General features: G+C 36.4%; 1 protein-coding gene across 5 annotated transcripts in view; it reads right to left on the bottom strand.

Moving 5' to 3' along the window:
- LOC149066865 (ras-specific guanine nucleotide-releasing factor 2-like) overlaps positions 1–17,090 on the bottom strand; it is a 416,992-nt gene that overhangs the window by 106,307 nt on the left and 293,595 nt on the right. For 4 of the 5 annotated variants that reach the window (XM_089253071.1, XM_089253073.1, XM_089253074.1 and 1 more), the window contains exons 8-9: positions 11,056–11,249; positions 5,670–5,780 (exon numbers count right to left, since the gene is read on the bottom strand). In XM_089253071.1, the coding sequence (XP_089109197.1) occupies positions 5,670–5,780; positions 11,056–11,249 (305 nt within the window). The remainder of the gene's footprint in view (positions 1–5,669; positions 5,781–11,055; positions 11,250–17,090) is intronic. The other variant, XM_089253072.1, reaches the window with a different exon arrangement.

The following is a 17,090-nucleotide window of genomic DNA, read 5'->3' as shown; positions in this document are numbered from 1 at the left end:
CACGAATCCCATCATCGCTATTTTACAGCCGATAATATCTGTTTTGCAGTTGATTAGCTTTTTTTCTTAGCTCAATTCCACAAACTCTTGATAGGTTCAGCATCAGGTACAATCCTTAGATATCACAAAACCACCAAAGTATCGATGATATTTGATTGACATCTCCAGATTCTGGATCCAATTTGCGTTTTCCATCTTTAAAAGACTTCATCTGCTTGAACAACAAAATAAAGACCAATGAATCACAGAAGACTGGATGGAGATGTACATTAGGCTTTCCACCTTTCGATTCCAGAAGTGGAAGATATTTGTATATAAATGCAATGTGTTCATTTGTCATCATCATTTATTTTGCCGATGTGAATTGCTGCAGCATCGATGCACATCTTCTTGCACATGGTCGAAATATTGACGCTGATCCTTCTGATGCATCAGTTCAGCTTAGGTGACATATTATCACCTTCTCTCGCTAAGTTTGATCACCTGTTTATATTTTTACGAATATTATTAGTCTGGTCATTGATTATGTCCAAACAAACAAAGTAACATACAGTCGATTCATGCTAAGTCGAACTACAATAACTCGAATATCACTATCTACCCATTTGCTTAATGGTAGTAAACTTGCCTCCCAAAAGTTTTGTGTTGTGGGTATTTAATTGCGTGGTAATTAAAGGTTTAACTAACTTGTTGTGTGAAATTAAAAGAAAAACTCCATAAGAGTTCTATATCTTAAAGAAAAGTAATAAATAAATTTTCATCAACGTACACATCGATGTCTCATCATGATATCTGATCAATATCCTCAGTTAAATTCGCAAATGAAACGTAAAGCATTAAGTTACTTTTTGTCCGCAATTTATTCAATGTTTAATTAATAATATTTTACGTGATTGTTTTTATCTCATTTTTGTAAAAAAAAATTTTTCCGAAAACCACGTTATATGTATATGTAAATTTTCTCAGACGAATACAGTGACATCTCTTATGTGGTATCTGAACTAGATTCAGAAATTGTTTCTTACTTACGCCGTTAGATGGCAGCAGTATTCAATAGAAATAGGATGGATGATGTGAGATTTTAACATTTTTATTTACCATAATAATTTCCAAAACTATATTGAAGGTGTAATGAATTCCCAATAATATGGGAACATTCCTTTTAAACGCTGTACTGTACATACAGGGTGGGTCAAAATTTTGTTACATGCCTAAAAATTAATTAAAAAGGAACAAATAATGATAAAAAATTATGATTTTTGCACGAATGGTATCAGTTAATTTTTTTAAAAATTAAGAAACATCCAGAATGTTTTAGAATAAGATGAAGTACAGGGTGTTCCATTAATTCGAGAATAGTTATATACATAAAAATTGAAGGAATCGGTATATTTGAATGCGGTATTTGAGTGTGTATTTTAAAAAATGACCATCGTGCATACAAGAAAAAGACTGTATGTGATGGGGATTTTTCACATTCATATTTGAATTCAGCAACCTAAAATTAGTCTCAGAAACTTATTTTACTCATGTCAGGAAAGAAAAAAAGTAAAACATTGTTGACCAGTGTAATAATATCCAAACTGTAACGCTCTGATTAACGAGCTGGATATTTAAAACAGAGCGATATATTTGATGCTCTCAATGCTAAAAATACATATATACCGTTATCAGCAAGATAAATACGCGAAATCGTCAGTTAAATTTATTTCAAAACTGAAACTAACTGATAGGAAAAAGAATGTAGCGCTAGATTTTACCCATGATAGAATAAAAGTGGATAAACTACAGCAGCATAAGTATTCCGGGGTTGAAAACTTTTCGTGGAACATCAGTTGAAAAATCCTATTCTGTACTGATATTCCTGGATTTAAAAATCTACCAAAGCCATCAATACAAATGTTACGAAGCACTGCATACATTTTCAGTATGCAAATAGTCATTTTCAGTATGTTTTTCAGTATGTCATTTTCAGTTTCAATCATCCATTTTCAGTATCCAGTCATAATGCAAATTAAGAGCATCCATATTAAAAAAAAACAAAAACAAATCCAGTGAAAAAACATTCTAAACGTAACTGTTATAGGGGAAAACCAGATTGGACATTGCAGTAGATTTTGGTTCTTACTCATGCTACTACAAAAATTTAGATTTTCATCTCGTCAAAAGGGTACATATAAAACACATCTTACCAAAAATACGTGAATACATGACGTCAATAATTAAAAGAACCTATTTTAAAGTAACCTACAGGTGAAACCAGTTACCAGAAAAATTTGAAGTTTCGTGGAGGACTTCATGAAGTGATGGGATTTGTTTCGGAGGAAAAAACATTAGCTGCACATGTCGCCACCAGAGTGAGTTTCACTCTGATTATACCCGTAGTACACATGTATAAATTTATGTGATATTACGCAGCAGCTGTTATACACGCATGTCCATAAATTGAGGATAATGCCAGCTCCGGCAAATAAAGGTTCAGAAACAAAACAAACGTAACTTATTCATAAAGCCCATTTATTAAGCAAAAGATAAAGAACAAAAACGATGGTGTATGTATGATACCATCCATAAAAACTACGATTTTTGCTCCCTGGAGCAATTGTAAAAAATATCTCCTTTACAAAAACGTACAATTACATGGTTGGTATGATGGTTAATACATTGTATGTCTCCCATGCGATGAAATACAGTCCGTACAACGCCTAGGCATGCTGAGTATCAAATTATCGATCTGGTCTTGAGGAAGATCACTCCACTCAGCAAGCAATGCTCTCCCAAGTTCCTGCAACTCGTCGGCCAAGCATGTCCCACACATGCTCTATCGGATTCAAGTCAGGTGGGAATGCTGGCCATTTCATACGGGTTATATCCTCAGATTCAAGGCATTCGTTTACGATGTTTGCTCGGTGAAGACGGGCGTTGTCAACCATAAACACAAATTCTGCGGTCATGGCACCCCTAAACAAACGTACATGTTGTTCCAGAATGATGTCCCGATAAATTTGGGCTTTCATGGTTTCGGTTTGAACATGCAGATCTGTTCTTGAACCCAGTATAATTTCACCCCAAACGAGCAATGCTGCACCACCGTGACGGTGTCGTTCAATGATGTTGTCTTGGTGGTAACGGGCATCTGGCGTTCTCCATATGAAAGTCCGACGTGAATCAGACTGCAAGCTAAACCTGGACTCGTCGGAAAACATCACACAAGCCCACTGTGACGATGTCCACATTGCATGTTCTCTACTCCAGGCTAATCGCTGCCGACAGTGAGTTGCTGTGAACGGAACACATCTGACAGGCATATAGACCAATATCTCCCAAACGTCTGTACACGGTCTGCCTTGAAATCGTGGCTGCAGATAGCTGACGAGACAGGTCGGATGCTGTGCTCCGTCTGATTCTTTTGGCAGTTACTGCCAAATACCGGTCTTCATTCGGCGTTGTAACTCGGGGGCGCCTGTACTGTAACGTCTACTGACATTTCCGTTATCCTGGAATCGTTGCCAAAGGCTAGAGATGACACTTTGGGTAATTCCAAGTTCCTCGGATACTTCCATCTGAGTACGCCCACATTCCAGGCGGCCGATAATTCTACCACGTACAAAATCCTCCAAATGCGTCCTCTTTGTCATAACTATTCGCTTATGGCACTGAGCGCCTTACAGAACTCTTGTGAACAATTTCACTTCTCTGCCACCATTCCTTATATACACCCCCTCTTACACTATCGTCATTGTGACGTACTATCGGCGTCATCTGGTGGCCTCCTGAAATTTGCATATCATTCTTGCAGATGTGCGTGATAATTCTACAGGTGAAATTTTTACTTTAGATTTCGATTTCTGTGTGATTCTGAATTATCCTTAATTTATGGACATGAGTGTATATAAAACCTAGAAACATTCGCGGAGATCTTGTTTCTCAATGTGTTTGCTGTTCACAATGACGATAAGTTTACGAGATCGCGCTTTCTTGGTCAAATTGTTTTACTAAAACAGCAACTCCGTAGCAATTGCTCTACGGAAATATCTGACTTGGAAGGGGATTCGAAAAGGTCCAATGAATGTTAAAAAACTTTGGAGTTATGATAACGAAATTTGAAACCTCAGGATCGTTGGCTATTCGTCCTGGAGGAGGAAGAATCCCCGTTTCTATAGACGCAGAACAGGAGGTTCGCTTCAGGTGGAAGAGGACAGAGCTTCAAATTCTCGTGGTAGTGCCAGGCGTGTAGCACAGGCGTTGATAGGACACGTTCAACTATCTATAAGATCATGCGGAATATCCTCTGATATTATCCGTACAAACTTTCACTTGTGCAGCGGTTGCTTCCACATGATTATGATGCTCGACTCCGGTTCTCACTGCAGTTTCTAGCTCGCGTTGAGGTCGATTCAGAATGGCCTTGGAATCTGCACAGACGAAGTACATTTTCACTTGGATGGTGCAGTCAATACTCACACTCTAATCAACTTGTAAATTGAGATTATATTCCAAAGACAATCAATCTTAATTAGTCTTGGCGATGCTACGATTATTCAAATCAACTCTTTACTATAAGATGAGCGTGATCTGGCGGTTATACCTTCCGGAGTTCTTCAATTTCTTCCTCCGTATATTATGATACGTCCATTGACGAACATTGATTATATGTGAATTTATATGTGCAATCTATATGTAATATTTTTATTAATTATTCTGAAGATATTTAATAAAATTTCCAGACACACCCATCCTCCAGGAACGCTTCGATATATCAATGAGATGGGAAGCGGGGTGTGTTTGGTTTTCAAAGGTCAAAGTCAATACTCACAACTGCCGAATTTGGGAACCAGAAAATCCGCACCTTATCTTGGAGATTCCGTTGCATTCACCAAAAGTGACGGTATGGTGTGGATTTACTGCATCATTTATTACCGGTCCCTACTTCTACGAGGAGTTACTTTCTACAGGTCCAGTGACACGTTCGATCACAGCGAAGCGATATGCATTGCAGTAACAGAACGAAATTGTTCCGGCTCTGCAAGCACGTCACTGCCTTGCAGACACAACCTTTATGCAAGACGGAGCTTCTCCACACATCTTAAGAATGTTCTTAAAGCACATTTTGCGCAAGAACGTGTCATCTCAGCCGGCACTTCCCTAATCTATGGCCTCCCCGATCCCCGGACTTAATCCATGTGATTTTTGGTTTTGGGGGAATTTGAAACGTCTGATAAGTCGTGACAATCCAAGAATTTTTCCTGACCTTTTTTCAATAAATATTGCAGCATTTCACGCCACGTGCTGAACATTTCCCCTAACACACTTCTGTCAGTTGTGGAACATGTCATCTTACGATTTCACATGGTATCTGAAAATGATGGCCAGCATGTGGAACATGTTTTGTAGCAGTAATAATTATTAAAATTGTAAATGTGTCACATCTTAATAAAACGCCCTCTGATGGCGACATGTGCAACTAATTTGGTTCCCCGAAACAAATTCTCTTCACTTCTGAAGTCTCCCACAAAATTTCACAATTTTGTGATGACTGGTTTCGCCTGTAGGCTACTTTAAAATAGGGTCTTTTAATTATTGACACCCTGTATAATAATAATAATCATCAATAATAAAATATTTAAATTCATGGAATGAACACATATTTTTGAAAATGAATTACTCACTCTGGAAAGCTCCTCGAGTTTTGTTCTAGCGTTTTCAAGGCTTTTTCTTTCTACATGATTGTGCGGAGTATGAGCGAGCAACTCATGAAGTGTGATTATGTAACGGGGAACCTGTAGTAAAAGCGAATACATATTATCAAATAAATACATATTTCGATGAAATACGCTAATTGTATTAGATGTTCTATAAAGAGTGTCGAAAGAACTGACAGTTCTGTGGTTGTTTTTGAAATTAAAGTTAAATATCAAAAAAGAAGACTTTTTGGAGGGCGTTCTGATGATTACAATGGCCTAAACTTTTGACAAAATGTACTTGTAATACTGCGATGACTATTTGTGAAATAAAAAATAGTACAATATAAGTGTATGCACATGTATAATACATATTATGTACATGTTTATAATATAATATATAGTCCGATATATAAGTGACATCGCTGCTTAAAAAAATTGCTGTTTTGATAATTATTAGTTTTTAATTCGTATTTGAGCCGCGATGAAATAATTTAGCGGTTATAATATACAAAAGTTCACAAAGATCTTTGATATATTACTCATAAACCGGCATTACACTATAAAAGTTTTAGAAAAGTTATTTTATAAAATGTGAAACATCCGCAAAAATTCTTAGGAGGGATAAAGAAAATTGGAGAGAGCTAGTGTGTGTGTATGTGTGTGTGTGTGAGTGAAACTTTTTTTTTTATAGATGTGACAATATCGCCAAGAAGCGCGAGAGGCGATGAATAGCCACCTGTTGTCATTTTTAATACTTTTTTTTGCGGTTTCAAAAGCTGCACTTCGTCGCTGGTTCTTTTTTGTTTTCATGTGTTTCTGGGTGAGGTGAATGCACATGTTTTTTTAGGACGGCAGCTTAGGACCCTTTCCTTGTAAGAGGTAACTTTTGAACAGACAATTAATAGGAAAGTTCATGTTAATTAATCTAACAATAATAGCAATGTATAAAATATAATGTATAAAATATATAAAATAACAATAGCAATGTATAAAATATATAAAATATAATGTATAAAATTACAACAATAACAACAGCAATGTGATCGTGATTCATTCGATCATATGCCTTCGCATTACCCACGAAGAGGCCGCTAGCATGTTCTTTATAACTTAAAACCCCTAATTATGAATAAATTAGAGAATATCTTTGCTTTCGCACATATGAACTGGGCTACGCATGCATGTACTTCACGGAACCAGTGCTGCTCACACGTAAGGATTTTAATAGAAGCGCGCGAGAAAGTTGTTTAGTTTAGTTACATGCGTTCACAAAGATCTTTGATATATTACTCATAAACCGGCATTACACTATAAAAGTTTTAGAAAAGTTATTTTATAAAATGTGAAACATGTCACCATGTCGTCATAAGCGTAGGCTTATTGGCTTGTATGCCCTCCGATACGTTTGTTGGCTGTTTTTCTTTCAACTTTTGCAAAAGATCTTTTATCAAACTTTTTTAGTGTAATCCCGGTATTAGAAGGCTCGTCGGTTTAAAGTTTCGAGCGAAAAGATAGTCAGTACTAGATTCGTGGATATCTTTAGTAACTAAGGGCTTCCAGATTTTTCTTGAATGAAACATATTCCCTTGCCTCTCCGTGCATTACGATGAAAACCTGCATCATGCCTACTTGTGTGTGTCTATACTTTTCAATTCATCGAAATTTCGCTTTTCTGTTACTTTTGAATCATTATATCATCACATTTAGAGGAAATTGTTGTGTCTTGAGCATAATAAACCTTGAAACACTTGAGCTGGTTGTTGCACGATTTTGGATTCTCATGCTTTCTTATGGGAAAAATTTCCTTCCTTTGAGGAACAGTTATAAATTTCCTATTCACTTTAGGCCCTTAATTTTTTTCTCAAATATTATGAATATTTTTATAAAATTTAACACGGGAGTTTAGGAATTTAATTGTTGGCATTTTCCTTCTCGAATTTAAACTTCAAGGACATGCAGCATTTTCAAAACTCACTAAAATTTACTTATATTTTTGCTATAAAATTTTTAAAAATAATTTTAAGAAAAAATCCCTCATGTTAAAATATTTAACACCATAGTGTTCAGATACGCACGAAGTTTCAGGACATTTGAATGAATGGTGATCGAAAAATTTCCCTTTTCTGACAAAAACCTTAGTTTTGAGAAAAAATTATTTTAATGGAAAACATTAGCATGTGTAATGCCTGCCAGCAGTTTATACGTTGAAGTATTTCAAAAATGTTTCTAGTTGACGTAGAACAAAAACTCGAACACAGTATATGTTCAGTAATTACAATCTGTGCAATCACCTGATGAAACATACCAAGTGTTCAATCACATAAAGGACTGCGAATGAAGTTATTAGTATTTTTCACAAATGATAGAGCACCGTGTACCTGGAAGAAAAACGATCGTATACCTTGGAACAGCATAAAACTTCAAATTTTTTCCTTTTTTACATTGGAATACTCATATCTTAAACTTTTAATACTCTTTTTTTGCGTTTAAAAATGAATTTTATGTTTTAAATTTCAGTTCTCTACTTCTCTCAGAGATATCCTCATTTCTTCTCTTTCATTTACCATCGGTTATTTCTCGGTAAAATTTGTTGGCGAATACATTAAGTTCACAGTGTGGGATGCGTTCAGAAGAAACTTTTACCAGGTGAATTTAGAGAAAATATTTTATTGTGATCAGTGCGAGATATAGCAAGTGCTGACATCACTGATGTTTTATCTGTAATGCAACTGCTTAGCATCAGAGGAACGGACAGAACTCAAGATTTGAAAACATTTTTCTTTCTACAGGGTGATTCAGAAAAGATGGGGGAAAAACTATAAGAGGTGATAGTACACACCAATACAAACAATTTTCATCAAAGAATGTATGGTCTAACATGAAACGCGACGCTCTGCAAGCATTAAAACGGCATTCGTGTTGAAATTTATCGGAAGAAAAAGAACACCATATATGCAAATAAGGGGCCACTCAAGTATTACGTAAGCAGATTTTCAGCCATTTTTGACCCCCCCCCCTGTCAGATTTACATGTCACCAAAACATTGACACACACCCCTTGTCAGCAAAATTTCGTCAGCAGCTTAGAATATTTCATATCTTCAAAAAGGGGTGGTTGATGACGTAAGCAACCTTCAACCCCCCCTCCTCCTTTGTCAGCAAATCCGAAACCCCTCCCCCGATGCTGACGTAATACTTGAATGACCCCTAATGGGTGAATGACGAATACTTCTGTTTACAGCTCCTTTTGTCTGCTTTTACGGTATTGCTAAAGTGCGCCATTATCCCGTACGTTATAGCTGTTAGAACGGTTGCACGCTAGAATAACTTCCCAGGTCCGGCGTCCGTGCCTTTTATTCACTGTGACGCAGATTTGCACAAGGTTTCTTCTCCTTCTCCAGGTTACCTTTGCCTGAATGTGGTGTTCGTTTTCTCCCGATAAATTTCAACAGGAACGTCGTTTTAACGTTTGCGGAGCGGCCGTTTCTAAACGCACTAGCGCGTTTGCGTTTCATGGTAGACCATGCATTCTTTGATGACAATTGTTTGTATTGGTGTGTAATACCACCTCTTAAAGTTCTTCATATCTTTTTTGAATCACCCTGTATATAGAGTATTATATAGAATGTATTGTATAGAATAGTTATGCATTTCACACACCCATATATATATTTAAATACGTTCCCACCGACATTAATTACTCTTGTGTGAACGAGTATGCATGTTAATAATCATATTTCGTGTTATTATTTCTATATGTTTTACTTCAATTCATTAAAATTGAAAAAAACTCATATTATTTTTTCGAAATATTTGTATTTTTTATGTTTGTATTTTGCCCCTGTTCAAGGTATACCATCACATGTTTCAAGGCACTAGTGCCAATGTTGTTATCTTGAAACATTTTAGCCCGCTCTTAAATCCATATAATATAGTTAGGGGAGACTGGGGCTAGTTGTGCATGCAGCTTCTCTATTCTACCTTAGTGCGCATTGAGTGCTAGTACTGCCACTGTCAAACCACCTGAGGTTGCTGCATCATCCGTTGCAGTTTCAATAGGGCGAGAGCTCCCAGAGAGGAAGGACAGCAAGTTTCCCAATTTCTTGCCAGGAAAGTATGTTTTTTTTCTATTCCGTGAAGCTCATGCATACGTTGTGAAGTACACAGAAATACGTTTTCAACAATTGTGTTTGGTAGAGTGGCCAATAAAGTTGTGTATTCAAGTGCTGAATCGCTTCATGAAACTTTTGTGGAACAGTGAGGCAACCCCGTTGTATAAAGAGTCATGTTGGGGCAAGTTGGCATCCCAGCTGTGGGGTGTGTTGGCATAGAACACGTGCCATATATCAACATACCGATTTGGTATAACCGCAAAATTGTGTGAAAATTACAACCACCAGTTCAAGTGAGCGAACGAACAACTTTTTCGCTAATATAATATGCACATTTTTTTTTTCTGCATTTTTGCATTGAAATAATTCCCATAGTTACTAACTTACCTTTATAAACTGAAGAGCTAAAAAAACTGGTACAGGCATGCGTATTCAAATAAAGAGATATGGAACCAATCAGAGTACGGCGCTGTGGTCGGCAACGCCTATATAACACAACAAGTGTCTGGCATTGTTGCTAGATCGGTTACTGCTGCTACAATGGCAGGTTATCGAGATTTAACTGAGTTTGAACGCGGTGTTATAGTCGGCGCACGAGAGATGGAACATAGCATCTCCGAGGTAGCGATGAAATTTGGATTTTCACGTACGACCATTTCACGAGTGTACCGTGAATATCGGGAATCCGGTAAAAAATTAAATCTACGACATCGCTGCGGCCGGAAAAATATCATGCAAGAACGGGACCAACGACGACTGACGAGAATCATTAAACGTGACAGACGTGCAACACTTCCGCAAATTGCTGCAGATTTCAATGCTTAGCTATGCTAAGTTACCCAGAGGTTGCGCCAACTTGTTCCATACCTGGAGTACGTTACCATAGTTTTTGAAACATTTTCAAATAGATTTGACTGTATTATCACAAATTTTAGAGTCATCACACATGTTTTCATCATTAATTTGTTGCCAAAGAGTACCGTTATACGCAATTTGAGTCACATTTGCTGGTATTACAGATATAAAAATAGAAAAATTAAAAACTTTAAACTCTGTCAACTAGCTCCCCGGTCTCCCCTTTAGTCGAATAGAAAGATAAAATATCACCCGATGCTCCATACAGTGAATAGATACTAAAAATGAGGTTAGTGAAATTTTTACGCGGAAACTGACTTGGAATTTTTTTTTTGTTGTTGAAAACTATTGGTCCAAGGTATAACAATTTCCCCTATATTACGTATTTTTATAGGAATATCTCACCTGGTGCATAGGATAGGTGAGGAATGTTTCCAGGGTCCTACCCTGGAGGCTTGACTTCTCCTCGAGCCTCCTGAGGATGGTGACGAACTTCTCCCTCTGCTTGCATTCGGCCAGGACTTGTAGGCTGTAGTGATGATTGCGCACGTATTCTTGATAGATGGTTAGCATAGGTAGCAGCATGTCGAAGAGATCTCCTGGTGCAAAGGGGAGGGCCAGCAACGGCACTAAGTTAAGGTCAAAAGCAGGGACACTACCACTACAACATCGATCATGCAACAGCAAAACAAAAGAAAGAGAAAGAAGCAACAACAACACAGCAACTCGAGAGAGAAAGAAAAAAAAAGATTTCAATGGGCGAATGAAATGAATCAATCAATTTTTATTTGCATGTGAGGAATGGATGATTGGTAGTGGAGGTTGGTTGATAGAGCAAGCATGTAGAGACTAGGTTCTGGAAGTGCTTTTCTATACTCATAGCGACACAACTACAGATACCAATCGATACATACATATATAAAAGCTACTGACATAACACTAAATTTCATGATTAGGCAGCCAATTTCGGAGTGCAAGCTTGTGTAGGAATGAAACATCTAAGTATTCTCATCTCAATTGGACCAAGATGAGCTCCAGCTTTGGGCATTACCAAAAAATATTGGTCAAATATTTAGAAACTGGATTTTTGCCTTTTAGATCATGGAATTAAAATTAACTAAAGAAGGAGATGTGATAGTAGAGAGCTCTGCAGATGTAAAAAGTGTTATCAAAAATCTTTAGAGTTAAACAAAAATTGAAAAAAATGTGTGAAAATACATTTTCCGAAAAAAATGGTAGAATATAAATATCCTTCAAAATTCAAGTTTTTCATTTTGGAAAACAAAAGAACGGAATGTGCGTAATATTTCGGCATTTTTGAGCGCATTTTGAAGCTGGAATTATTGTTAGGATCGATACCGAAATTTGTATACACACTACAATAGAATAGTGTTTCTGCAATCAAAAGAAAAAATCAGTTTAAATGGCTATGTCGAATTGTCGGACACGTAAAGGTGAAAAGCCAACTGATGGCAAGGTGAACAAAAATTGATAAATTTTGACAAATCGTGTTTTTGGACCATTGGCTTCCGCGGAACTTTATATGGTGCTGTCAAAACGTTCATTATTCTTCTTTAAGTAGATAGTTTGTTCATTTTGATACCTTGGTAGTAAAGAGCAGTAGTTATCAACCTGTTATCACATGGACCCCTTGCAGTCCTGGGATATTCTGGGGGGGGGGCATGGGTGACAATCAGATAAAAGGGAAGCCATGACAAGTGGTGAAGGAGGCCACGGAAAGCTGCGAAGAAATAAAACTTTCCAGTGAAATAGGGTGGGGAAAAGTTTGACTACTTTCAGAATACAGAAAAGCTACCCATAGATCGAGCGGGATGGAGTGGAGGGTGGGGGGCCCTGCACCCAAAGCTGCACCATCTTTGGCTCTCTTCGAGCCCCCCTCACGAGAGGGAGAGAGTGGTCTTGGGTGTCCTCTCTTGAGGGCACCCCTAAGACCCCTCTCGGCTCTCATCGAGCTCCGATGATTTTAGCGCGTATGTATGTATATAATTGTTACTTCCAGCTAGGTAAATATAGGGGCCCGGAACATCACTTTGCCCGGAGACCCATGATGTTGTGACGGCCATGTTCACAAGAATGGCCATCACTGAAATGTATGTAGCTCGGGGAAGACGGGAACCAGGGTGATGCGTCGTTAACGGCAATTTATGTATTATGTAGATTCATATTGTGCATCATCCCGTATTTGGGAGAGACAGACCAATTTTTTCCCCCATTATAAATTCAATTTTGGGAGGAATGATCCACCCCTTCCCTCCTGAATCTGCGTCTGACCCATAGTTCCAGAGATCGATCTAATTTGTATAAAAAAATTGTTCTTTATAAAATTTGATTTCATTAAATTCAATTCAATAAGTGGATCTTATTCTTATTATTATTATCTCTCGCTCCCGGGTGAGGGTAGCCATTGAGGGGGGGGGGGGCAAGAGAAGAAAATGTAGTCAAAATGAGGGTGGGGGAAATCATTGCTGAAAAGTGCTGAGAAACACTCATATATACAGGGTGATTATAATTAAAGTTCCGTACTCCGCGAGAAATTTCTCAAAAACTACTCATCTGAATATAGCCAAATTTTCAGGATATCTTGAGTGTATGGGAGAAAGATATATTTGTGATAGAAATAGTTCAACTTTACACCACCAGGTGAACAAGTGGCACCTTTTCATTAAATTTTCCTTTTTTTCATTGTCTATATAGCGTATATACCGAGTTTCAATGGAATACGTCCACCAACACGGAAACGCCTAGGTCTAAGTAGTTTCAGTAAACTGACACTGCTCATGCCTATGCAGCGCCGGTCAGTATACTGACATTATTCAGACCTATGAAGCGCCCGTTGTGATGGAGGTATTCCATCGAAACTTGGTGTATACGCTATATTGACCATGTAAGAAAAGGAAAATTCAATAAAAAAAACGCCACTTATTCACCTGATGATACCAAGATATCTTAAATATTCGGCTGTATTCGGATGTGTAGTTTTTGAGAAAAGAAACACTCGGAGTACACGATAACTTCAGTGAAAATCTGCAGTATTTTGTCCGGTCTTTCAATGTTCAATGTAGTTTGCTCTACATCTAGCTTTCTGCATTCCATACTCCAAACTGGTTAAGATTAATTTTTGATTCGCCCTCTCATTGGCGTATCGACAAGATCTCTCGTCTCCTTAAAATAAGAGAATTTTAAGAAGGCTAATCAACGATCTCATTAACGAACTGGGATTCTCATTAACAAGCCCAGATATATTTTGTAAAGTTCATTTCGCAATGGCACCTTTTCCTACACCCTTCTTTACTTTGAACCTGCTAAAAATCGAATGAAAATGGAAAGAAAAAATACGGCATTTTAAGAGGGGTTTAGTGATTTCTACTCGTCCACAAAAGGTGTTATAGTGATTCACCAACTGCAGTAATTCGTTCCAAGACAAACGATATAAGTTAATATATGAATGTTTCGACCGGTAATAGTGTTACAAAAAATGAGGCAGCTAAGTTTTCTGGTCAAGCTTTTTCGAACATAAGCGGTTGTATTTAACGACGGCATCGCCAATTCTCACCGGAAGAAGTGTGCCAAGTTGGACATACAGTTTTCAAGGTATCATCTTTTGGTGGGAAATAAAGAGCTATTGTGTAAATCTACGGTGATTTTAAATGGGGGGAGTGCGGAAACGTTGAACATGGAAAACATGTGGCGTGGATATCTACATTTATAGTCGTAAACATCTTTTCACGTTTTCTGTGCAAAATATCGGGAGAGTTTGAAATTTTTGTCCATGCAGAAAAATTCATCCTTGAGATAGTATGTATATAAATTATGGTATCGTTCTATTTGTCTATTATATAGTTATATCCGCAGACTAAATATAAAAAATCTCTTAAAGAGATTTTATAAATAGCTACCAACTTGATATATAGGGTGGGTAAAAAGTTCATGTGAAACGTTTAAAAAAACTAAATTAAAATAAATTGGCATAAAGTGCGGTTTGTTCGGAAATATTTATCATGGCGTAGTGTCTTTTTTTTTGTTTCTTAAGTTGCAAATTGTTTAGAATTTCACTCACAGATGGCAGTGTATCATAAAACTTCATATTAACTCATAAAAAGTGACATAAATAGTGCCCATGTTGCAACCGATCAACAATATTTGCAAACGTAATTCGTCGAAGTATATAAATGAGCTCTTTTGCATTTTGGCATACTTTTTCGCAGTTGGTGCTGAGCATAATGGGATGCAACTTCAAATGTCAGCAGTATCTCAAGCTGCTAAAGGTGCTCTTATTAAAATGTGGTGTTTTATGCAAAGAAAATCACGATAAAAATTAATTACGGACAGTGTTACAATCTGTGTGTCACGTCGAGTTTTTTTTTGGGATGCAGCACCATCTGTGAGTGAAATTTTGAAATACTTTCTGAATTCATAGTTTTAAAAATACTTAAAAAAATCTGCATGCCATGAAAAGTATTTTACAGTAAACCACACTTTTTCGATCAATTTGTTGATTTTTTTTATTGATTTTCAGAATGCGAAATAATCTTTTTCCTCACCCTGTGTATTTAGCTAAGTTGGAATACAGTTAAATCGTGGAGCTTAAAAACTGTCAGTGAAACTGCGTGAAAATCCGAATAACTCACTGGCAACCTCAACATAAAATTTTTTTCATTTAAATCGACAAAAAGCAATAAAAATATCGAGTATAATATAAAAAATGTATCCTAATTCCAGTTTGCAACGTAAAGAAGTCTTCAATCATCACCTCGAAGAAAAAGACAAAATGCTCCTTTCTCATGGGTACAAAAATCTTGGAAATATGATCATGGAAAAAATATTCCGTCAAAATATTTATTGATGAAAAAAATCGGAAAAATTGATACGAATCTTTTCTCCGATTCCCTAAATGTTAGCCGAAATCTAACACAAAACACACTAAAATAACTAAATAAATAAGCGAAAGCTTACATGTTATCCATAACATATATGAACTTGCTAGGCTATGCATATTTTATATCCATGCGTGTTCACAAAACATGCTTGAAGCGATAGGAATCTATGAGACATCAACTAGTAACTATTAATTAGTTTTATTTTCTTTGTTACTAGAGTCAAAATAACCTTTCTCAAAGGAAAATATTTAATGGTAGAAATTGTATTCAAATTTATTTCAAAAGTTAAAAAAAAATTGTTTGTCTGGAAACAAGCAAAACTATCCGATAAACTAACCGAAACCAAAAAAGCTGCTGTCGCCATCTATCGAAGGAAAACTGCAGTTCTGGTTTCGAGATAGTTCTTGTCACCACCACTAGATGACAGCACGAGTTCTGATAAATTTCGAGTTCATTTTCTGCGATTATAAATTTGGCGTTTAATTTTAAATTCAAAAATAAATTAATTTACGCATAGTGTAGTAGGTTCAGCTATGTGACCATATACTTTCTTTTAAATTCCTGAAACATCCATGATTTCATGCATGCAGTGATTTCAAAGTAAAATGTTAAAGTCCCGAAAGCTCTGAGCGTTCTATAGAGGCATATGTTTCAACCATTGCTGTGATTATTTATCATGTTGAAATAATATTTTAAGACACCAAAAAATTTTAATATCTACCGAGATGTCTGGTCTGACTTTTATCATAATCGATGTATTTTCTGTAGTAGTTCTAAAGCTTATTAAATGTTGGATGCCGTCCTACTTTAATACAGTCAAATCTCGATAAGTCGAATGTGCAGCGGCCGGCAGAAAACTACGAGTTATCAGAAGTTCGACTTAAAAGGAAATTCTAATTTCAGATTGGAGGGGAAAAAAGATTTTCTGAAATAAATTCGCTATTTATATACGAATGCGTCGTAAAATATGTTAAACTGCTGGAGATGAAAAAAAATTCGAATAGATAAGTTATTCTAATTTAATCAGACTTAATTATTGAATGAGAATATTCAGATATAAGCTAGACGTTATTGTATTATGGAAACGAACGCATACATGATACTAGTATTACATGAAGCGAATTATAAATAAAGTGTACACAAGATTATTTTCTATCAAAAAACGCAGTGATTTCTGATTGTCCTTCTTTTGTCAGAAAGTCATTCACTTTTTGCAAGCAGACAAATGAATCTGCTAAATTCTATTAATAAATACTGAATTTAGTTCGTTGCTGAGGGATGAATTTCGTTGGTAAATATTGAACTCCATTGCTAAATACTATATTCAATTGCTAAATCCTGTAGTTAAATTTTATTGCTAATTCCCGTTGCTAAATTCTATTGCTAAATCCTGTTGCTAAATTCTATTGGTAAATCCTGTTGCTAAATTCTATAGGTATATTCTGTTGCTAAATTCTATTGGTAAATGCAGAATTTTATTTCTAAATGCCAAATTCTGTTGCTAAATACTATATTACTAAATGCTATTTTCCAAAAATTTTC

This window comes from Pholcus phalangioides, unplaced genomic scaffold (assembly GCF_987345545.1).
Source record: "Pholcus phalangioides strain wild (caught in Gottingen) unplaced genomic scaffold, Ppha-v1.0 ptg000032l_1, whole genome shotgun sequence".
Lineage (NCBI taxonomy): Eukaryota > Metazoa > Arthropoda > Arachnida > Araneae > Pholcidae > Pholcus > Pholcus phalangioides.
The sequence above is the reverse complement of the archived record's forward strand: the minus strand, read 5'-3'. Positions and strand labels throughout refer to the sequence as shown.